This window comes from Hyla sarda, chromosome 1, assembly GCF_029499605.1.
Source record: "Hyla sarda isolate aHylSar1 chromosome 1, aHylSar1.hap1, whole genome shotgun sequence".
NCBI lineage: Eukaryota > Metazoa > Chordata > Amphibia > Anura > Hylidae > Hyla > Hyla sarda.
This window is the reverse complement of record NC_079189.1, coordinates 302,689,365-302,713,464: the sequence shown is the minus strand read 5'-3', so window position 1 is coordinate 302,713,464 and position 24,100 is coordinate 302,689,365. Positions and strand designations below refer to the sequence as shown.

At 40.3% G+C, this 24,100-nt stretch overlaps 1 protein-coding gene across 11 annotated transcripts in view; it reads left to right on the top strand.

The window, feature by feature from the left end:
- The window catches only part of MYO9B (myosin IXB), a 195,539-nt gene that overhangs the window by 116,086 nt on the left and 55,353 nt on the right, over positions 1 to 24,100 (top strand). For 6 of the 11 annotated variants that reach the window (XM_056518137.1, XM_056518135.1, XM_056518141.1 and 3 more), the window contains exons 6-15: positions 6,983 to 7,083; positions 7,190 to 7,319; positions 7,618 to 7,707; positions 14,761 to 14,877; positions 15,369 to 15,503; positions 17,107 to 17,228; positions 17,345 to 17,486; positions 18,681 to 18,876; positions 20,642 to 20,717; positions 22,635 to 22,724. In XM_056518137.1, coding sequence (XP_056374112.1) covers positions 6,983 to 7,083; positions 7,190 to 7,319; positions 7,618 to 7,707; positions 14,761 to 14,877; positions 15,369 to 15,503; positions 17,107 to 17,228; positions 17,345 to 17,486; positions 18,681 to 18,876; positions 20,642 to 20,717; positions 22,635 to 22,724 — 1,199 coding nt within the window. The remainder of the gene's footprint in view (positions 1 to 6,982; positions 7,084 to 7,189; positions 7,320 to 7,617; positions 7,708 to 14,760; positions 14,878 to 15,368; positions 15,504 to 17,106; positions 17,229 to 17,344; positions 17,487 to 18,680; positions 18,877 to 20,641; positions 20,718 to 22,634; positions 22,725 to 24,100) is intronic. The other 5 variants (XM_056518143.1, XM_056518145.1, XM_056518140.1 and 2 more) reach the window with 2 other exon arrangements.

The window sequence follows — 24,100 nt, the reverse complement described above, 5'->3', positions numbered from 1 at the left end:
TTGCTCCTGTGAGGGAGACAGACTGACACGCCCCCTCCAGCTTGCACAATGAAAAAGTAACTCACCAGCAGATAAATGCTTATATCTCTGGATATATAGGTCCGAGACACATAAAAATTATATGCACATGATCAGGATTGGGTCCTGAGTAACATATCACTTTTTTTTTCTTTTCTTTTTTTTTTTTTGCACTATGACAGGTACGCTTTAACATTCCTTCTTAAGATTGAGATAAAATACACAGTAAACATAGATACATGAGACAGATTTTTGTATTGGGTATTAAGATTTTGTTTACACATAATAGAAAATACAGATTCAAAGTATAATAAAGCAAAATTGGTTATACTTATTGGTGCCTGTTGGAATATCATTTAAGTTTTAACAATTGCTTCATTGTTCTTGCAGTCAAGTGATGTACCTGCCAATGGAGGCTGTAAATGAGCCCCAATCACAAATGTGAACATAGCCTAAGCTTTATCTCTCAAAAAAAAAAAAAAAAAAAGTGGCTACCAGGCTACAGTTCTAGAATTTTTGGGGTATTTTTTTAAAAACTTAAGGGTACACAGCATATTTTCTAAGTGTAATATGCGTTATATTTTTACAACATATTTGAAATCTTTGTGGATCAGTGACCTGTCTCTTCTCCCGTTTAGAGAGTTCTTTGGGTTGCCAAGACACATATTAGCCAAATTGAAGGGGCTAATCTTCTTTAAAATATGCAGCAATAGAAATTGACATGTAGCAAAAATCTAAGTGTATTTGAACTCCCCATGGGGGCTCATTTACACTGCAGAATCTTCATTGAAATGAATTCCATCTGTAGTGGGTGCCACATTTTGAACAGCTGCTTGAGTCACATTTGGCTATCGAGCACAGTTTTCTTCACCACGCTAGGACTGCTCTGAAATGCGCCGTCTCCATAGACTGCTATCTATTTCCAAGAGGATTCCACAGAAAGAATGAACGTGTTTGAGATGCGGAATTTTCATGGCGGAACATCTGCTGCAGAAATTCCATTATGTAAAAACAATGCAGTGGAACTATTGAATAGGCCCCCTACGGTTGAGTAGAAAAATGTGATAGGGAGGAGTCATACACTATTGGCATCCTTATTGATTTAGTATACAGAAAGGTAAATATTTTATTTAGAAATAAGTGCCCCACCTTTGTGTCCTTACAATATGTAACAATATGTCCAAATACATTCAACAAAAAAGAGTTGACCTCTTAACATGCATACATTTATTTCTGAAAAGAAATAAAGAATAAACATGGCTATAAGAAAGTTTGTTGCCTGTAATTCTTTCCATGTCATATACCATCTGTGAACTCCTTGCCCCTATCTACTGATAGTTTCTAACACCGCAGTTCTCTCAAGCTCTTAAAGGGGTACTCCCCAGGAAAACTTTTTTTTTTTTTTATCAACTGTTGCCAGAATGTTTAACAGATTTGTAAATTACTCCTATTAAAAAATCTTGATCCTTCCAGTACTTATCAGCTGCTGTATGCTCCACAGGAATTTTTTTTTCTTTTTGAATTTCCTTTCTGTCTTACCACAGTGCGCTCTGCTGACACCTTAGGAACTGTCCTGAGTAGGAGCAAATCCCCATAGCAAACCTATCCTGTTCCAGGACAGTTCCTAAAATGGACAGAGGTGTCAGCAGAGAGCACTGTGGTCAGACAGAAAGGAAATTCAAAAAGAAAAGAACTTCCCGTGGAGCAAACAGCAGCTGATAAATACAAATCTATTTAACTTTCTGGCACCAGTTGATTAAAATAAAAATGTTTTCCAGGGTAGTACCCCTTTTAAGGCTAAGCCGGTTCACACTTCAGAATCTTCGGGCAGAAAATTTTCACCCGGAGATTCAGAGTGCGGCCAGCGGTGACTGAATCAGTCGGCGCTAGGACCGCGCGGACACTGCAGTCTCCAATAGACTTCAATGTGTTCTGTGAGTTATTCCGTCTGAAGAATGAGCAACGCCATTATTCAGGCAGAAATTTTCAAAGTCTGAATTTGTGAACTGAACCCATTCACTATACAGTACATTTTAGTAAGCAAAATTTCTGCCTGCAATTTCAAAGCGGAATTGCAGGCGAAAATTCTGTAGTGTAAACCTAGCCTAAATGTTTGCAAGGTTCCTTCCCCCAATAGCAGCTTGAAGCTTTTTGTTGCATTGTGATCAGGACTCATTGCTTGCCAGTTTAAAATGGTTCATTGTTTTCCTCCTTAACCACTCTTTGATGTGTAGTTAGGGGCATTATCCTGCTATAGGAACCATTTTGTTCTACTCAAACCTAGGTTTCTTACTCATTCATACCTCCCAACTTTTGATGAGAGCAAAATGGGACAAGCCACACCCCCTAGCTGCAACTTCCTCCGGGACACACCCCCTAACCACTCCCTTAGCCATGCCCCCAACCACGCCTGCACATGTGGAATTGGAATATCTATTTAACAACAATAATGTTGTCAGTCTGTCATCTGAGTTTAGGACCACCTCCGATACACAGGTGACAGACTGACAACAACCATCATTTCCACAACAGATCATATAAGTAATCGCATACAGTTATATCAAGTGACACAGGTGACGTCTTTGCTGATCGGAGTCGTTTACTTTCCTTTTTCTGCTCCATCTGAGGCCGTCAGAATTTCTTACAGCAACTACTGCAGAACCTGCAGGAGAAAAACATTTCAGGCTCCACACTTTCAAGACCTATAGTGCCCCAAACTGTAATAGCCCCCCCCCCCTTTAGGTAGAAGCCACTTTGTAGGTACCAGTCCCCCTGCAGGATCGTTCGCCCCCTGTTGGTAGCAGCTGTTTTGTAGGTAGTAGCTGTTTTTTGCCCCCACCTGTAGGTAGCAGACCCCCTGTAGATAAATGCCCCCACCAGTAGGTACCAGACCCCCTGAAGATAGATGCCCCCTTATAGGTAGCAGACCCCCTGAAGATAGATGCCCTGCTGTATGTAGCAAACCCCCTGTAGATAGATGCCCCCTCTGTAGTTAGCAGACCAAGATAGATGTCCCCCTGTAGGTAACAGACCCCCTGTGGATAGTTCCTGATTCCCCTCCACACACACACACACACACACACACACACTCTTGTAGGTAGCAGATGATAGATGTCCCCTTTAGGTAGCTGACCAGATAGATGCCCCCACCATAAGGTAGACTCTTTTGTAGATAGATGCACCCCACCCCTTCAACCAACCAATCGACCCCCTCCCCCCACCACCGTTGGTGGCAGACCATTTGTAGCTATATAACACCCCCACTTCCCCCCAGCAGACCCCTATATACTTAGCCTTATATACATAGCCATAAGCAGAAGGTCTGCTGACCAGAGGAGCAGTGGAACACAGGAGCTTTAGATACCTGCGGCGGATGCTGTGGGGCCAGACAGATGCCTCCTCACGGTCCTTTCCTCTAGGTGTCTTGCCACTGCCTATCCTGACGCCTGGGCAGGATAATGATATAGCACCGGACATGTCTGCACGTGGCACGTCCCGCTACACTGCGCCGACCCCCGCCGGCCATCAAATGGGAGTACCCTATTGGCTTTTCCGTGCAGCAGCAGTGTTTCCGATTTTAATATAGAACAGGAGGTGATGGGGCAGTTCCGGGACTGCGGGACATGACCCCTAAAACGGGAACTGATCCAGGACGATTGGGAGCTATGCACATGGGAGGACATTTTACTCTAAAATACTGATATCAAAGGATTATTACATATTCCTGTAACACATTCAATGCCTCTAGTCATAGAGACAGCAAAGCAGCCCCACAGCATTATAAATGTTCCATCATGTTTCACTATAGGTGGAGTGCACTTTTTTATAGGCATCTATAAACATGACCCTAGTATGCTTTGCCATAAAGCTATTGGTTTCATCTGTCCAACAAACGTTTTCAGCTGCTTATGCCTTTCTTTAAGCAGTGGGGTCTTTCTTGGCCTTTTACCTTAGAGCCCTGTTTAGCTTAGTGGGCAGCATATGGAAAGGTTTGAAATTATCTCCCCCTGATGTCCTTTGCTTAGCCTGAATTTTTTTAGTATGTTGTCTGTAGTATAGATGAGTGAAATTACAGTAATTTGATTTGTCACAAACTTTTCAGCTCGGCAGTTGCTGACTTTAGCCTGCATAAAAGAGTTCAGCTTTCAGGTGCTTTAGTGTGCTGGAAAAGGTGGATACAGTCCTAGAAGACTCTTTCCAAGGACTGTATCCACCTTTTCCAGCCCACCGGAGCACCTGAAAGCTGAACTCATTTATGCAGGATAAAGTCAGCAACTGCCGAGAAGTTTGTGACGAATCGAATCACTGTAAGGGTGGGTTCACACTACGTTTTCTCATACGGGAGCGCATACGGCAGGGGGGAGCTAAAACCTCGCGCTCCCGTATTCCTTCGTATGCGCTCCCGCATGTCATTCATTTCAATGAGCCGGCCGGAGTGAAACGTTCGGTCGGCTCATTTTTGCGCCGTATGCGCTTTTACAAACGGACCTCAAACCGTGGTTGACCACAGTTTTAGGTCCGGTTGTAAAAGCGCATACGGCGCAAAAATGAGCCGACCGGACTGAACGTTTCACTCCGGCCGGCTCATTGAAATGAATGACATGCGGGAGCGCATACGAAGGCATACGGGAGCGCGAGGTTTTAGCTCCCCCCTGCCGTATGCGCTCCCGTATGGGAGAAAACGTAGTGTGAACCCAGCCTAACTTCGCTCCTCTCTAGTCTGTAGTTTCTTTACCACTTTGTGAACCAGTTTTTAGTTCTAATGACTCTAATAAAAGCTTCTACCCTTGACCAAACCGACTGTGTCCAATGAAACATCGGTTTTAAATGGCAGTTAGTGGAGAATCCATAGTGAGTCTAGAGACATAACACTAAGCCAATTGAGGCATAAAGAGTCATTCCCTTATTGTATTGACTACATAACAGATTCCAATTCCATAAAATAATATACTACCTAATCCTATCTATATGTTTGTAGTTTTAATTAGGATTTTTTTTATTTTATACTAAAAAAATGAAAGTGAGGGTAAAAAAAAGTCGGGAGGGGTCCCTAGTTGGTGGGAATTAGTCCCTGAGGGGTGTCAGCCCTGAAGGGTTTTGGTATTGTTTATTCTATACTATACACATCCTGTCCTGACATTGGTTTTAATCTTGGATCTTTTTTTCTTTTATGTGCATGCTTTTTTCTGTATCTAATGAATTAATATAATATTTTCAAGCAGTTATACTAAACAGGTTTTCAGCAGATATTTAACATTGAAAACATAATATTCAGGGGAGCCAATAACAGTCAATGTAAAGTTAGCATCCAGCAGATTTAGTGTGTCATACATCTGGTTCTCTGTGTCATAGGAGAGTGTACTTCACACCCAGGGTTTTATCTTGGACTTTTTTGTTGGGTTCATAAACTTTTATGAAGCTTTTCTATTTTTTACATATCTATAAATTGTGTTGTTGCTTTTGCCAACTGTATGCTGGTTATGGAAATGGGAATTTGATAGTAAGGTATATCTGGCCCTCTAGTGGCTTAGTAAGTGATACTGCATACATTGCGGACCAGGATAGCATAATAGTTGTCTCTCAATTATGTCAATGTACCCATTTGTCGTTTATTATTTTTGACTGATTTTAAGTCAAAGGATTGAAACTTGATCAGCCCATTGTTAAATTTAGAAATCTTCATCTTTTATGTACAACAAAAGCCAAAGACTTGTCATTAAAAATGACATTGCATTTACCAGAAGTACCAAATAAATTCTTAAAACAGGTTTTTGTGAAATTCTAGTTTTCAGAGCACAATATCTAGAGCCTAAAACTTTACATGAATAAAAGATGTGATCCCCATTACATGGGGCCTCTTGTTATAGAGTAAGTTAAATGGAGCGGAGGTCATGCATGTGCTTTACTCCACTATTCAAAGTCTATAGGACTGACAGATGGCAGTACCTAGTGGTATCTGTTGGACACATACAGACTTTAATAGGAGCAACAGTGTGCATGCATGAGCCTCACTCCATTCAAACAGGGGGCTGTGGATGAGTGATCAGTGGGGCCCTGAGCAGGGGAACTCAGTTATCTTACAGTTATTACCTATGCTGTGGATAAGGGCATACATTTTTTTTTTGTGGGATAATTCCTTCAAGCATTACATATGTCTGTGTTTGTTTAAGTATTTTGTTTGTATTTTATTCCCTATGATAATTACCTAGAAAGGATATTGGATTTTCCACACCAGAGACTTCCTGTAATATTCTCTCATTTTCAGCTTTCTAGATAACATCACTGTATCCTACACATGAATCTCTAATTTTCCTATTAAAGCTCTGCCCACACAGTAGTATTAATTTTTATCATATATGTCTTAAATGGGCACGGTCAGATACAAAAACTTTTGATTTGTTGTAAAGCATGCAAAACAAATGCTTTCATTAGAAAATTTTCAGTATTTTATAATGAAAAAGCCAGTCAAACAACTGCCCTCCCCCCGCCTGCTTGGACACATACTAGTCCTGCTGTGTCCATGCATCATCACCTATGTCATGGACACATTTCCTTGATTGACAGCTATGAGTGCAGGGCTCACAGCTGGAGGAAAAACCCTCCCACTGTCAGCTTGTGTCCTGCTACTGTCAGTGAGGACAAGCTGGGAGTTGTAGTTTTGCTAATGCTAGGGGAGATGTGAGCAGACAGCATACTGACGGAGGGGGTGGAGACCTGCACAGTGAGACCACGCCCCCTCCCTTTGAGAGGAGTTCAGACTAGTGAGCTAAATTAAAAGTGTAATAAAAAAAATAAAGGTGCTAGACACATAAAAAATAGATGTAGGTACGGAGTGATATATTAAAAAAAACAAAAACAATTTTGTTGGATCTGACGGGTACGCTTTAAGTGATGATCAACTACAAATTTACCCTCTATATTCTATAATGTTCTTTAACTATGATAATGTACATTGTGTTTGTAGAATAATTTCAAGATTGATGATGGAGAAGATCTTCGACATGACTTTGAAAGGTTAAAGCAAGCCATGGAAATGGTTGGATTCCTCCCAGCCACAAAGAAACAGTAAGCATCTCATGCTTCATGACTACATGCCATGTCAGCCACTCTGTGTACTTAGTACAGCTTTATATTTGTGGTGTATTTTTATTTTTTTTTACTTTTTTTCTAGGATATTTTCAGTTTTATCAGCTATCCTCTATTTGGGCAATGTTACTTACAAGAAAAAGGCTTCTGGAAGGGATGAAGGTCTTGATGTTGGCCCCCCTGAGGTCCTGGACACCTTGTCACAGCTGCTTCAGGTATAGAATATACTGTATAAACTAGATCTGAAGCTATATTCTTGATGAAGCAAAGCATCCTTTGTTTTGTTGGTAGATTTCTTTATTCACTGGTGCAGATTTTCCTGTGAATAGTATCTGTTGTTTGACCTAATATAAAATCCAAGCTTCCGTTAATTTATCTATAATTGTGTAGACTTCACAATTTTATAGTTTGGGATTTGATTTTAGTAACCCTGCAAACTGTATAAAAGTTGCTAAATGTTACAAAAATGTATGATATATATTTGACTGAGACAGACCTATGTTACCCAACCAGGTTAAAAGAGAGATGTTGGTGGAAGCACTAACCAAAAGGAAGACTGTTACTGTAAATGAAAAGCTGATATTGCCATATAGCATCAATGAGGTGAGAGAAAACCTTGGAACATTTTTTACATATTTGTCTTTGCTTTTTCTCCTGTAATTCAAGAAACTTCTGGAATGTGTTCCAGAAACACATGCATGGATTTGAAAAGGCTTGTATGGTTATTATTTACACTGTGCATCCCACAGTGTCTGTGCACCCACTCTACAATATTTTATATATTTTTTTTACATTTTTTTTATAAAAATTTTTTGTGCTTGTTGCTTAAAAAAAAACCTTTTGACATGTGCTAGAGGAGGGGGCCACACCTGAATTGAGCTCCATGTTGTGGATGAGGAGAGGTTATCTGTAGTGCGCCGGGGAGCTGATTTAGTGCTAGTGCTAGTGTGCATATGTAGCACAAAAGAGTAGCCCTGTCTGTAGGCTTCGCACCTCTCCTGTAAAATTAAAAGAAGTCGGATCAGTTGCTTTTAGGATGTATGGCAACCCTGATTGGACTTCATTTCAGAATATCCTCTATCCCACTAGCATAGCACCTAGTTTATTTATTTTCAGCTTCCTCTTCTCCTTATTGTTTATATTATTAGTAAGTTACTCTGTGGTCAGATAGCAGGGAGAGTGAGATTGTTCTGGACATAGCTTGTGTCATATCAGCTGCCGGGACTCGTGACTAATGCCAGATATCACCAATTAGGGGGGATGCATGCCTTTTAAATGAGCACTGTAAGATTCCAAAAAAATTTACTGATTAAAAGTAAAGACCTTTTGTAATATGGTTGTTTAAACATTTCTGAATATTTAGTAAAGAAAACGGTTCCTGAAAAACCCACCATTATGTGTCTTCGTACCAACTAGGACACTAACCAGTTCTGCAGCAGCATCAGGCTTGTCCATGAGTCATGGACAAGAGATGACTCATGGACAAGGCTGCCTTACGCCCCCTTCCCCTGAGAGGATTTCTAACACTGTAAACTAATGAAAAGAAGTGATATATATCTCACCTCTTTATATAAATATAGGTGATATAGGCATAAAAAATAGATGTACACGGTCAGGATTAGGTACTGCGTATAATTATTATTATTATTGTTATATATATTTTTTAAATATACATATTTTAATTGGTAGGCATGCACTGGTTGATATAATGCTTCTGTTATACTGGTTGCACGGCTCGTGTAGAAGACTTATGGGGGTGCTCACATTCGTAAAGAAACAGTTCATATCATAAATCTTCAGCAGAGAATATGAAGAAAAATTGGAGCACTCACCCCGAATTGTAGTCTTGAAAAATATTTATTCCATTCAGGACATCACAGGATACGACAAAGAGCAAGGGGTAGACGAACAAACGAAGGAGCAACAATTGTTTCAATCTTTTGGAGCCAGAGGAAGCGCTATCTACCGTGAAACAATTGTCGCTCCTTCTACCCCGTCGTTCGTCTACCCCACCTCATACCCACACACTTTGCTCCTTGTAGTATCCTGTGATGTCCTGAATGGAATAAATATTTTTCAAGACTACAATTCGGGGTGAGTGCTCCAATTTTTTCTTCATATTGTCTGCTAAATATATATATACATAAAAACATTTTTTATTTATTTTTTGTGGGATCTGACAAGTACACTTTAACTCTTAAGACTCCTCGATCACGGTTGATCACAGTCTAAAATGTAAAAAAAATAAATAAATAAATTATCCCTGGCTAAATCATTCAGGTTGATAGGAACACTTTCGGGGTCCCGACTAGCTGAGAGGATTGTGGAATGGCCCTTACCTGCCTCCTCGCCATCTGAACGGCGCGCTAAATGCTCCATGAAGCCTTAGCAGCCTGGAGCAATGGAGCACCAATAACACTGATCAGTGCTGTTCTATGTAGCAGCATTGATCTATGTAAGCAAACCGAAGATTGCATGTAATAGCAACAAAAATCTTAATAAATGTTAATAAACCCCTTTCCTAAAAAAGTTTGAACCATCCCCCTTTTCCCATTAAAGGGTTCAGATGATTAATCTGCCCTGCAATCATATGAAATCATAAAGGGGAAAGAAAAATATAGGAAGTGCTCTAAGATATAACTTTTAATAGTATATATGTAAAATCCACCAGTAGTGACCCATAAAATAGAATTAAATGTATTAATGCACCAATATAAATATAGTTTAAAGCCCAACGCATTTCCACTGCATCCAGCAGTTTCCTCAGGGGACAACTATTATAGGTACATTGACCCAAATGGTTAGGATTCGCATCACATGAGTACAATTCAAGCCTTGGTTAAATGCAGCTATTGATATACATGGATTCATAAGTATAAAAATTACATTTTTAAATAGGTATTGCTGTGGCAAATATCCTACTGTTACCGGACCAAAGGATCACACATGGAAACCTAGGGAAGGAAAGAACAAACAACAATATAGTTGATATATCCACAAATGGTATATAGCCATGTTTGCCAGCTGGTGTCAGCCCATCCATACCTCTGGGTCCATGGGATACCTAAAAGGGAGAAGGAAGGATCCCTATAAATAAATATGCTCTGTTCCTGGTACCCGGAAAAAAGAGAGCCAATGGTGCCCATAGGGGCTACTCAAGTTTGTGTGGTCCGGTTTCCAAATGGGGTTAAGCGCAAACCCACAATGGTGGGGAGCCTAATTACAGGCTACCAGCGCTCTCCTCCATGTTGCCGGCGTCCGGACTTATATCCGGAACGCCGGTGCGCAAATCCCAGTCACGTGATCGCGCTCTCGCGACAACATGCGACGGGGAAGCAGGTCATGTGATGGCTCACATGACTCTGCTGCACTCTCCTCCCTGCAGTGTATCGCCGATGAATACACTACAGGGAGGATTTCCAGGTACGTCACTGGTCACCTGATCTGTCAGACCACGTGACCCGTTTGTTTACTCCATCTCTGCATAGTGGGGATTGCATCGTATGAGGTAAACTTAAAGTAGGATAATAGAAAGTGATTTAGAGCTGTTTTCAAAGAACTTATATAGCAATGATATTGTATTTACAGTAGCTAATATAAAATTCACAGTTTTATTAAATACTCATTATTTAGATAATTTTTGAGAAATAATTTTATATTTAATTTAATTACTCAGAGGGCATGTAGCGAACTCGGATGATGTGTTAGTGCATGTGGCTATCATGTATTCCTCCAAGGCGGCATGAGGCCCCTCCTCTAGGTGGGATTAACCTAACAAGGGTGGGGGACATTGATTAGCATGGGTCTAATGAACCTAAGCTATGTCCCTTTATGACCCTATTGTGGGGCCCTGTGTCCTAGGTGGGGCTGCCGCCCTAAGAAGGGCGGTCCAGCTCCGGAGCCTCCTATCACTCACACCTAGTGAAGCTATCATACCTGCAACGACCCTAGCTAAAGTATCCTCCTAAGGATCCACTGACTACCTAACTAGGTCATTGCTCTTGGTGGAGCCAACATGGACCCTAGAGGAAACATGAGTAATTTTGTTGTTCATTGAGGCCTCCAGGGGTAGTTGAATTGAGTAGGTAGATCCATTTGCACTTTTTGTAAAAGGGTGCGATCAATATCCCCACCCCTGGGGGAGGGTTTGATCCATTCAATTGCCACGAAATTCAAACCCTCCGTTCGGCCATTGTGCACAGTGTTCATGTGAGTGGTCAATGATGTTTCTCTCATGTTTAATGTCCCTTATATGCTCTAAAATCCTTCTTTTAAAGGGCCGGGTAGTTTTACCCACATATCTCTTCTGAAAGGGACATGTGGCCACATAAATCACTCCACAGGTGTCACAATTTATAAAATTTTTGATACTATGATCTCGAGTCAGATGACTGTCCCTAAGTTTGTCTGTTTTAACTACAAACTGACACGCCTTGCACTTTCCGCACTTGAAACAACCGTTAGGGGGTGGTGTCCTACCCAGCCATGTTTGTCTCGAGCTCAAATCTGGAATCAAGTGAATTTGTGTTAGCAGATCCCCCTAGGCTCTTACCCCTCCTATAGGTAATTTCTGGTCTCTCTTGAATGATATCTACCAAATCTTGGTCCATGCGTAGTATTCCCCAATATTTCTCTATTATATTTCTAATGGGGCTAGCTGCTTGATCATAAGTTCCTATTATTCTGATAGATTTGGAGGACTCTATTTTGTTACAGGGCAAGAGTAAACTCTCTCTAGGAGTACGCTGAGCACGCTGAAAGGCATCCCTTAGAATGTAGTCTGGATACCCTCTGCTCCTAAATCTCTCTAGTCACGTGCCTGGGTAATGAAGTCTTCTTTATGTGAACAGTTCCTCCTGAGACGGAGGTACTGGTCCCTAGGAATCCCCCTTTTCAGGGGGGTAGGGTGCCAGCTTCTCCATCCCAGGAGGCTGTTCATGGTTTGTTTACGGTGTACCGTTGTTCGCAACATGCCATCCGATTCTTTTACAATGTTCAAATCCAAGAATGCCAATTTAGTGTGGCTGATTTCAAAAGTGAAAAACAGTCCAATATAATTACAGTTTAATGATTCTAAGAACTGCTTGAACTCGTCCTCAGTACCCTGCCAAATAATAAAAATGTCATCAATGAATCTTGCCCATAGTAGGGCCGATTCACAGAATATTTCTCTCTCGTCTGCAAAGACTAGGCTGGCCTCCCGACAGCCCAGGAGCATATTGGCATATGTTGGGGCACATGGGCTCCCCATAGCCGTGCCCCTGAGCTGGTGGTATAATTGGCCATTAAACAGAAAATAATTACGAGTGAGGACAAAGTTCAACAGTCTTAGTACAAAATTATTATGAGCTGTATATTGGTTACCTCTTGATGATAAGAAGTATGCCACCACTCTCATGCCAACCTCATGTGGAATAAACGAGTACAGAGATTCCACGTCTATACTCGTTAAGTGTCTCTTGTTCTAGTGTCAATCCTTCAATTTTACGTAACAAATCCATCGAATCTCTTGTGTGTGAGGGCAAAGACAGAACAAACTCCCTCAGGACTTGATCCAAATAGATCCCAACATTCTGTCCTATGCTCCCTATTCCCGAGACGATAGGACGCCCTTTGAGGGGGATTACCCCCTTATGTTTTTTCGGGAGGGCATAGAACATAGCGATGATCAGTTTTGTTGGTAACAAAAATAGACATTCCTTGTCATTTAGGAGCCTGTCTGTCTTTGCCTGGGAAATAATCCCTCTCAACTCCTGTGGGATTTCTCTGCAAAACCTCATAAGTGGTCCTGTCATCAAGCAATCTATGACACATTTGAATATATTCCATTCTTTTGAGGACTACAATGTTCCCCCCCCCCCCCCCTTTGTCCGATGCTTTGATGACAAGATCTCTATTGTCTCTCAAGGTTTTCATGGCTTGTTGTTCTTGTCTAGAGAGATTTTTCTGCATGGATAAATTTGAAATATCAAGTGACTTTAGGTCACGTTGTACTAGATCTAAAAAGACGTCAATGCATGAAGTTTCACGAAGAGGTGGATAGGTCTTGTTGGGGAGGGCACACTTTGTAAAGGGTCCTTTACCACTTGATCTAGTATTTTCATCTAATAGATCTGCAAGATTTCTAGTAATTAGGCTCCCCACCATTGTGGGTTTGCGCTTAACCCCATTTGGAAACCGGAGCACACAAACGTGAGTAGCCCCTATGGGCACCATTGGCTCTCTCTTGTTTCCAGGTACCAGGAACAGAGCATATTTATTTATAGGGATCCTTCCTTCTCCCTTTTAGGTATCCCATACCCAGAGGTATGGCTGGGCTGACACCAGCGGGCAATCATGGCTATATACCATTTGTGGATATATCAACTATATTGTTGTTTGTTCTTTCCTTTCCTAGATTTCCATGTGTGATCCTTTGGTCCGGTAACAGTAGGATATTTACCACAGCAATACCTATTTAAAAATTACATTTTTTATACTTCTGAATCCATGTATATCAATAGCTGCATTTAACCAAGACTTGAATTGTACTCATGTGGTGCGAATCCTAACCATTTGGGTCAATGTAACTATACAATAGTTGTCCCCAGAGGAAACTGCTCGATGCAGTGGAAACGCGTTGGGCATTAAACTATATATATATATATATATATATATATATATATATATATATATATATAATTTCATTCTATTTTATGGGTCACTACTGGTGGATTTTACATATATACTATTAAAAGTTATATCTTAGAGCACTTCCTATGGTTTTTTTGTCCCCCTTTATGATTTCGTAAACCAAAAATAACAAACGTGTGGTATCGCTGCATGCGTAAATGTTCGAAATATAAAAAATGTTAATTAAACTGCAGGATCAATGGCTTGCACGTAAAAAATACCAAAGTCCAGAACTGCGTATTTAAAAAAAACGATCAGTCACATCAGAACAAACGCTACCGATAAATACTACAGATCATGGCAAAAAATAAAAAAACGAGCAGGGGTGTCGATGATATCAGAGTACAGCAATCAGATACTCATTCCCTATTTTGTGGACATGGGATAAGTACCCAAGGTACCCAAAACCCTTGGGTAGATGTCTAATGCACAGAATGGGTGGATCCTTTACTTCAGTCATTCTCTAGTACAGCTTTTGGCTGTTTCTAAAGCTCCCGTACAGAGTGAATGGTGAGGCAATAAACATGCTCACCCTGCTACTCCATTCTAACAGAAGACTGGAGTCCCCATTCTGGAGATTATGTTGGCCTGACTGGTTGGACCCCTTTTTTGGATAGGGCAATTTGATGCATTAGAAGTATTCATAACCTGAGGGTTCAAGGCTTTGACTTATGTGTTCCAGGACACATAATATGCAGCTTGTGCAATATGACTTTCTTTACATGTATGGACTTAATCGGCACATTTGTGACAGTATGTCCCAAAAGCTGTCCATTGATATTTCCCATGGCTAGGCAGGTTAATGTCACTCATTTTTACACACTGCTTTTAAAATGCTGTTTTCAGCAATTTATTCAGTTACTGTTGTGGTAGCTACAAATGCAGCATATTTAGTGCCTTCTGATAACCCTTTTGCCACTTTAGACACTGAAGAAACAGTTGGTATTGGTGGCATGTTGATCCTCCTATCAATCTTTCTTGCAGGCTGTAACTGCTCGTGACTCTATGGCAAAATCTCTCTACAGCGCACTTTTTGACTGGATAGTTCTTAGAATCAACCATGCACTGCTCAATAAGAAGGACGTGGAGGAATCTGTCAATGTGAGCTTATTTATTCTTTTCTGTTTTTCTTTGACTGTAGTTATTTAAACTGTGTAGCCTTTCTCTTTATGTGCCTTCATTTCTACCTTCTAGACAAATACATAAATGATGTGCACCCTATATTTTCCACTTTTGGACTCATTATGCAACAGAAATGTCTATTTGACTCCATCCATATGTGTATTTTTAGTTTTTACTCATTTTGACAACCATTGTTTTTTTGTCATTTATGTGGACATGTATATGGGGGAGATTTATCCAAACCTGTCCAGAGGAAAAGTTGCTGAGTTGCCCATAGCAACCAATCAGATCGCTTCTTTCATTTATCAGAGGTCTTTTTTTTTTTTTTTTAAATGAAAGAAGCGATCTGGTTGCTATTAGCAACTCGGCAAATTATCCTCCGGACAGGTTTTGATAAATCTCCTCCATCGTGTTTAATGCAAGTTTCCATAGTACGAAGTATATGTATTTGGTTTTATTTTTCGTTTCAGTGTCTTTCTATTGGAGTTCTTGACATCTTTGGGTTTGAAGACTTTGCAAACAATAGCTTTGAACAATTTTGCATTAATTATGCCAATGAACAGCTTCAGTATTACTTCAATCAGCATATCTTCAAGCTAGAACAGGTAAGAAATACAATCGCCCAGTATATATGTATGTAAGGCGGTATATACCAAGGATTCTTAACATTAAAAACACTGACAGATGCAATGGATAACATTTGATTCAATTGGATAACATTTGATCTTGTGACAATTGCATCTGTCAATGGATGGGGATATATTAAGCAGCAATGGAACAGTCAGAAGTTGAAAGCAGGAAATATTTACAAGTTTAAAGGTTGCCATATTCAGTAGCTGTTGATCCAACTTTTGTTCATCTTTTACCTTTCTCCCCATACATTATTAACATTTGACTCATCTGGTGGTGGCTTATTTCTTTTATAAAATTGGGCCAGGCAGTTGAAAGAGGACAGCATACACTTTAGTCAACCTGTCCTGTTAAAGTTGGCTGGTGTGGCCGATATTTTTATAAGGAATATGGGGACCTTAAGAAGCAAAATTATTCTAGACAGTTGGGTTAAGGCATTTCCAAAACTGCAGATCTTGGGAGTGTTCCTGGTATGCAGTGGTTTGTAAGTACCAAAATTGGCCCCAGGAAGTATAACTGGCAAAGCGGCAGTTGGATCATTAATGTCCAAGGCTTATTGATGTGTGTGATAAGCAGAGTCTAATCTAGTCCAGTCCCACAGCCTGTCTAGTCCAGTTCCACAGAATAGATATTGTAGTACATGTTGCTGAAAAAGTTAGTGGTTGGCCACTTTAGGTGTAATGTTAACAAATGTGTGGCAAACACAAATCTAGGTTACCTACAAATATACACTTATTCAAAGTTCTGTGCCATTTCTTCTGATGCTATGCTTCACAGATTAAGTTGTGAAATCTCTTCTTTTTTTTTCTTCTTTTTCCGGCACCTGGGCATTGTAGACCTAGGCTAAGGAGTTTTATATTTGTAAGTAGCTTTGATTCATTTTTGCCCCATGTTTGTTAGCATTATTCTTTAGGTGGCTTGCTCTATAGCCTCAGACCAATTATGGTGCCCATACGGTCTCCTGTTTACCTCCAGATTGGCATGTGCACATCAAAACTGGACAGTGTAACTATGAAAGGAGGTGACCCGGTCTGATGAATCTTTTACATCATATAGTGACCCAGTGTGTGTCAGTTTTGCTTACCTCAGGAAAGAGATGGAACCAGAATGCAGTATGGAAAGAAGGCAAGCCTTCAGAGTCAGTGTATTGTTCTTTCTAATGTTCCGCTGTGAAATCAGTACTATTACTACTACTACTCTGTAATAACTGCACCTTAAAGGAGGAGCTGGGGCAGGGATATATTGGAGGAACAAGGGTGATTGCAGAGATTGCAAAATAAGGACTGTCATTTGTTTTACTCCAGCGCAGCTGCATTCATGTTTTTTTTATTACTCTAATTTGTTCATGTGATCACATTTCTGACTCTCCATATCTTCAAGTTCCTAATGTACCAACAGGAGGTCAGAACCTCTGTCTTCCTGTGGACTACAGGATAACATCATTACCTACCATATCCCTTCTACTAGCTCCTAGACCCTTTGGAATTCTTCTTTGAAAATACTCTGAGCACTCTTATTAAAAAGGGTGCATAATAACCAAAATTATTTTCAGATCTGTATTTGTTAAATGTCTTTTAGGAAGAATATCAAGGTGAAGGAATTAGTTGGCACAACATAGACTACACAGATAATGTGGGCTGCATTCATTTGATCAGCAAGAAACCAACTGGCCTTTTCTATTTACTGGATGAGGAAAGCAAGTATGTAATGTTTGACTACCATGAAAAGAAGACAGTATTTTTGCCATGCATGACATGTAAACCCAGTAATATGGTCTTTGCTTTAAATGTTTCACTTGTACTTTTTGCATTCTTAGTTTTCCTCATGCAACCTCCCATACTTTGTTGGCCAAGTTCAAACAACAGCATGAGGATAATAAGTACTTTGTTGGCACACCAGTCATGGAGCCTGCATTTATCATCCGTCACTTTGCAGGCAAAGTAAAGTACCAGATTAAGGTAGGTTCATTACATGTTGTAAGTCTAGCTTGCCTAGGATATGCCATTAGTGTCACAGAAATGTGAAAAACCCATTTAGTTTTCTATATACTAGCTGAGTACCCAGCGTTGCCCAGTTTTTCCTTCCTATTCCTTGTTGGGGAGGAAAATCAACAAAGGAGGAAGCTTTTGACTTCATATATTGTCCTACTATATTGTTGTCATATCCCGTCCTCATGTCCCGCCTGAATGTCCCAACCGATTTGTGATGAAGATATTGTAAGCTGAAAATAGAAGGGGACGTGGCTTTGTGGGACTAGGTGTGATTTTCAAGCCAGACCGATGCACAAAAAGAGTAGATTATAAAAGAGCTGGAGCTTTAAACATGGGAGTGTCTTTGTGAGATGGGTGTGGCTTGCAAGCCGGATTGACACATTCACCAGGAGATGCAGAGGGGAGCTTGTGGAGTAAGGTACTGTAAGTCCCATATCCTTGCATGGCACTTGAAGCAAAAACACATCTTTTATATAAGAGTGTAGGTAAGAGTTAATTTAACTATCATATCTTTTTATTTGACATATAAGTAATAGGTGTACCAGGTATTACTGAAATATCTCCAGCTGTACGGAAGTTATGTGGGAACATACATTTCCCATAGATTTGCATGGGGCTTTAAACAAAAACCCCGACCCTCACAAATGGGATAGTTAATGGTTAAATTACCTATCCTATATTTTAAGTGGACATATAAGTAACATGTGACCAAGTATTATCGAGATATCTCCAGCTGTTTGGAAGTTATGCAGTAACATATTTCCCATAGACTTGTATGGGACTTTAAACACAAACCCCGACCATTGCAAACGGGGGTGAGTAAGGGTTAAATGACCTATCCTATGTTTGTTGTTGACATATAAGTAATATGTTGGCAAGTTTCATGTTAATACCTTTAGTCGTTTGGACGTGATGCTGGAACATACATACACACACACATTGTTTTTTATATATATATATATATATATATATATATATATATATATATATATAATATAGATAGATACTGCTGAAACGTTGTATCTTGATATGGGATATTAAACCGCACTTGATTTGAATATTACTTGGTGTGCTGCCTGATACCTGCTCTGGATATATAGATAGATAGATTACTTGCTGCCTGCATATATATTCCTATAGATAATTGTTTTTTTCCAACAGGATTTTCGTGAGAAAAATACAGACTACATGAGACCTGATATTGTGGCTCTCCTCCGGAGCAGTGACAGTGCATACATTCGTGAACTCATTGGTATGGACCCGGTGTCTGTCTTCCGATGGGCTGTGCTGCGGGCAGCAATTAGATCAATGGCTGTACTAAATGAGGCTGCAAGGCAACGGGCAGAGAAGACAGCAGGTACATTGCACACTCACTGATATCTTGTAATAGTAGTGTAGTGGATATACAAGAGCTTTTAAAAATTATATGCAAGCAATCAATAACAATGGCACACAGCAGACTAAGATCTGCTAAAAAAAAAAATGTGATCTACTTGAAGCATGGTTTTTATCTTTTTCAAGAATAAGTATGCTAAAATGTATGTTAACATAAACACAAAAGCAGTGTGTACTAAGCAGTATGCCAAAACTGTCAGTTTGTTAAAAAGTGCCATGCATTCTCTATTGAACACTAGAATGAAATGCATATATGGTAACAGCTTTTGCCCAAAGGGTTGCTTACTTAGGGTGCATTCACATCACGTTTTTGCTATACTGTTGCTGTATACATTTTCTATTTGAAAACCGTATACAGCCCTATAGCAAACCGTATTCATTGACCACCCATATAAAAACTTGCATAACTAGATGTATCCGGTTGTGTAGGTTTTTGTATAGTTGTTTGTGTTTTTTTGTGTACAGAACCAGTAAGTTTCAAACTTTGCTCCACAGCCCTCAGGACTCCTACAGCACTGCGGTACTACTCCTACTGCTATCATGGAACAGACTCTGCGCTCAGGGCGGCTTCTGCACACCCCCTGCCTGCGGGAGTCTGCGGGTGGCTGTGGTGACTCTGCAGTAATGATTGTACTACTGCTCCCATCATAGAACAGAGTCTGTTTTGTGTTGGGGGTAGTAGTACAGGGGCTGAGGGACTGATCACATCGGGTCTCACTCCTGAAACCCACTGTGATCCTAACTTTTCAACCAGGGAAGCGGGCAGCATTGTGTGCCGTTCCCCGGCCGACTGGACAGTCAGTGCCTGCCAATCAGGGCTTCGGGGGGGGGGGGGGGGGGGGGGGGAGATATCAAGTTACAGCACAGAGATGTTCTATTCTTAACATCATTGGCTGGCTGGAGAGTGGAGGGGAGCGTGCTGCTTGCTTCCCTGGTTTATAAGTTAGTATAGAAGTGGGTCTCAGGAGTGAGACCTGGTGCGATCGATCTCAGTCCCTGTACTACTACTACCCCCAACATGGAACAGACTGTTCAATTATGGGAGTAGTAGTACAAGCGCTACTGAAGACTCCCACAGTCGGGTGGGAACTAATACTCTCATCATGGCACAGAGTCTGGTCCAGTACCCCCGGCTGCGGGAGTCTGTGGGCGGCCGTGGAATGGCTTTTTCACAATTAAAAAAACTGTATACAGTTTAAATAGTATACAATTTTGCATACAGTTTTGTCAGTTTGTTGTTTCCTGTTTTTGGGGGATAAAAACTGCTAGAAAACCAGATTGTAAAATAGAGTAGCTATAACTGTAGCCTTATGATACCAATTTATGTGTAAAATGTTCCACCGTTAGGAATGGCAAAGCCAAACGTCAGTCCACAACATAGTGGAGGTACAAATCTTTCTATTATTGTTTTGCACCATTTTTGTTTCATTCCTGGTTTTGACTGCTTCTTCTAGAAAGACCATAAAAATTAGATAGGTGAGGGTTTACTTGAGCTCATGCGTTTATCACTGTACGAATTGTAGCGGCAGTGCAAGAAACTGCAGTTAACAAGGCAGTGCTGCAGTTCTAGTAGTTGGACCCTGCTGATCTAATATTGATGTCTCCTCTGCAAAATAGGCTATTAATGTTTACAGGCTAGATAACCTCTTTGAATGTTATGATTCTAAATACTGACCAAAATATTGCCATGGGAAATTGGCCTAACTTTTCTTGACTGTTTGTTCTAGGTGTAATTAGGAAAGGCCAGCGAGTTCCTTTGGGGGAACTACAGAAGTCAAATATTTCAGCTGAGAAAGTATACCGGTAGGTAGCGCATTAGAGAAACTTCAAAACCTTGTTTAACATTGTATAAAAAGACCAATTTTATCCTACTCTGACAAATTTAAAGGGGTACTTCGGCCCTGAGACATCTTATCCCCTATGTCTCACAGCGGGGGTCCCTGTTGGACTCCCGCAATCTTGTATTCGCCACTCACCTGTTTGAGCTGCATGCCGCGGGGCCAGCTCACAAACAGCCAGGTGGCGACCACGGAGCCGGAGTATTGTGACGTCACGACTCTGAGGTGAGACATCTTATAGCCTATCCTTTGGATAGGGGATAAGATGTCTCAGGGCCGGAGTACCCCTTTAAGGTTGTTTGTTTGTGTGGCTTAATAGGCAACCATGATGAGGTTTTGTTCTGGATTTATAGATTGGTCTTTCTGATTCTACTACTCAAAGTATTGTATTGTGGGTAATGCAGTTCTCTTTCACATTAGTGTGTGCTTCCACAATGCGTAGGAGGTATATAAAAGGAATACGAAGATAGAAATAATGATGCAAATGATGTGTGGAGATGTGGGTGAGGTTTCTGACCCTTACTTTTACAGAACGTAGGGCTCTCAGCATCCCTGATCCAAACTTTTGACATGTCACTATAACTCGTCAAAAGCTTTTATAACGGATAGTTAGCCTTTATAGGGATATTTTTAGGGAACACACTTACCGCCTTCTCCACAGGAAGTGGATACAATTGTCACATGGGGAATACAAACAGCAGTTTAGAATAAACTATGGGTTAATAGGGCAGAGGACACTTATGAACCACATACTTTTATTATCCCTCTATGCTGCGCCAACTTTGTGTAACATACATTTCTGTTTATATGCTTATGAAGATGTACGGTGTATTGGGGGTGTTGCCTTACTGCTTGATGCACCAATCTGCCTTCTGCTGCTGTAACTGCTTCCTAATGAGTATTCATCCAGCCCCCCGACCTGGCTATGTCTCTCCACATGGCTGGATGAATATTCATGAGATGGCGCTGTTACACAAAGACTGCACAGTTATGTTATTAACCAGTGCTCCCTGCCCTATTAACTCGTATCAGCAGCTTAGATTCTTCTAACCTGCTGCCAGTTTTCCTTTCATGCTAACTAAAGTTTCAGGATGTTTTTTGTACATTTTAAATGTTTAGTGCTTATTTATTTGTTCATTCTGTAAATGTATGATCATAAAGTTATGGTCACTTTAAAAATGGCAGAGGCAGGCAAAAGAAGGACTTATTCTAAGTATGCAAGGTATGAATTTAAAGGGGTATTCCAGGAAAAAACTTTTTTTATATTTATCAACTGGCTCCAGAAAGTTTAACAGATTTGTAAATTACTTCTATTAAAAAAATCTTAATCCTTTCAGTACTTATGAGCTTCTGAAGTTGAGTTGTTCTTTTCTGTCTAAATCCTCTCTGATGACATGTGTCTCAGGAACCGCCCAGTTTAGAAGAGGTTTTCTATGGGGATTTGCTTCTAAACTGGGCGGTTCCCGAGACAGTTGTCATCAGAGAGGATTTAGACAGAAAAGAACAACCTTAACTTCAGAAGCTCATAAGTACTTAAAGGATTAAGATTTTTTAATAGAAGTAATTTACAAATCTGTTTAACTTTCTGGAGCCAGTTGATATATAAAAACATTTTTTTCCTAGAATACCCCTTTAAAAAAGTTTTAGAAATGTCTTAGTTGCATCATTTCAATTCTACTCTGACAGGCAATACTAAGACTTTTAGCTCTGGTTTTGTCTAATGACGACAAATTTCATGTAATATTTTATTTCATGTGTGACTGGAGGCCATTTTGCCAACTCACCTTTCATAAAACATCAAATAAATTAGATAAGCAAGATAAGTGTAGTACATACATATCTGTTCCACATCTTACTGGGGATCAACTGTACTCCACTTCAGCAGCTCTCTCCTCGATTTCTCCTTTGATTGCACAATGGATTATGATATCAATGCGTTTGAAGATTTCATAAGCGTATATGAAAATAAGAAGTAAGTGATGTTGGTGACATGCAGTTAATTTGTGTGTCTCCCCCCAAAGGAGTCTTTAGACATTTGAGGGATAAGCTTTTAAAGAAAGCATAGTTTTTCGTATAATAGATTCCATCTTTAATTTTAAGAAACAACTATTGAGTTTAAAAAGTGTGATCAGTGTACTGTAGTAAGTTTTTTATTGGCATAATTATATGGAATCTTATTGGTGCCATATGAAGCACCAAAAAACTGTGCTTTATGGTGAAAAGGCTCCTTTGGGGCATAAGAGGTGCATGGGGAAATATAGGTGATTAACACTTTGTCACACTGCATGGAATGTGTCCACACAACCTACTAACCTAAGTGTCAACACTGACAGCACTTGGTGTGGGGCTTCCGGCTAACTCAAAAATTGAATTGCATCTATATACTACATGGGAAAATCATCATCAACATGAGACTACCTTACTGGTTTAATTTTTAGCTCATTTGTCAGTAGCTTTGTATCACTGCTTTTTTTTCTGGTGTAATAGAATTCTCACATTGGTCCAGATTTACTGAAATTGTCTAATTCTTAGACAGTACAAAATTAGACTTGACAATGTGCCAGGTTTATCAAAGTTAATCTGTAGACTGTTTATTGTAAGTTTAGACCAACTATTGGGTTACTTTAAACCAGAATGTGACACAGTTTTATGTAATAATGTGGAGAAGAAAAAAATGACCTGCTGGTTCAGGTAAGAAGTAGATCCAAGCCAGGAGTATTATAAAACACTGAAGTGGCTTATTGGGTAAAAAAAAAATACACAGAGATGACACGTTTCGGGGGAGCCACCCCCTTCCTCAGATCAGTCTGATGTGAGGAAGGAGGTGGCTCCCCCAAAATGCGTCATCTCTGTGTATTTTATTGTTTTTTTTTACCTAATAAACCACTTCAGTGTGTTATAATACTCCTGGCTTGGATCTACTTCTTACCTGAACCAGCAGCGCCTTTGGAAGGGTTGTTTTTTTCTTCTCCACATTTTAACTTCTATCAGGATTGGATTACTCCTTCTCCTGTGACCTGGGCTCCGCAGCTGGCTCCTATCTTCTTGGAAAACCCTTATTTGGGTTGATATGCAAATTTCCTATTCGCTTCTGGTAAGCGGCCATTTCCTAAGGGCAACCCTTGCCTAGTGACGCCACCTGTCACACTACTGCCAATTTTTATAGTGGTAACGCACAAGGCCTCCCCCCCCCCCCCCTTTGGTCTCTTTTGTCTATTTTCAGGTACATTTTTATGTACACTTTGACCACACTGCTTTTTACAATATGGGCTAGGTTCACATTGCTGTTGTGCTTCGTTCCGTTCTGGATACGTTAAGCTTTTTTTTTTTTTTTTTTGTGTACTAAAC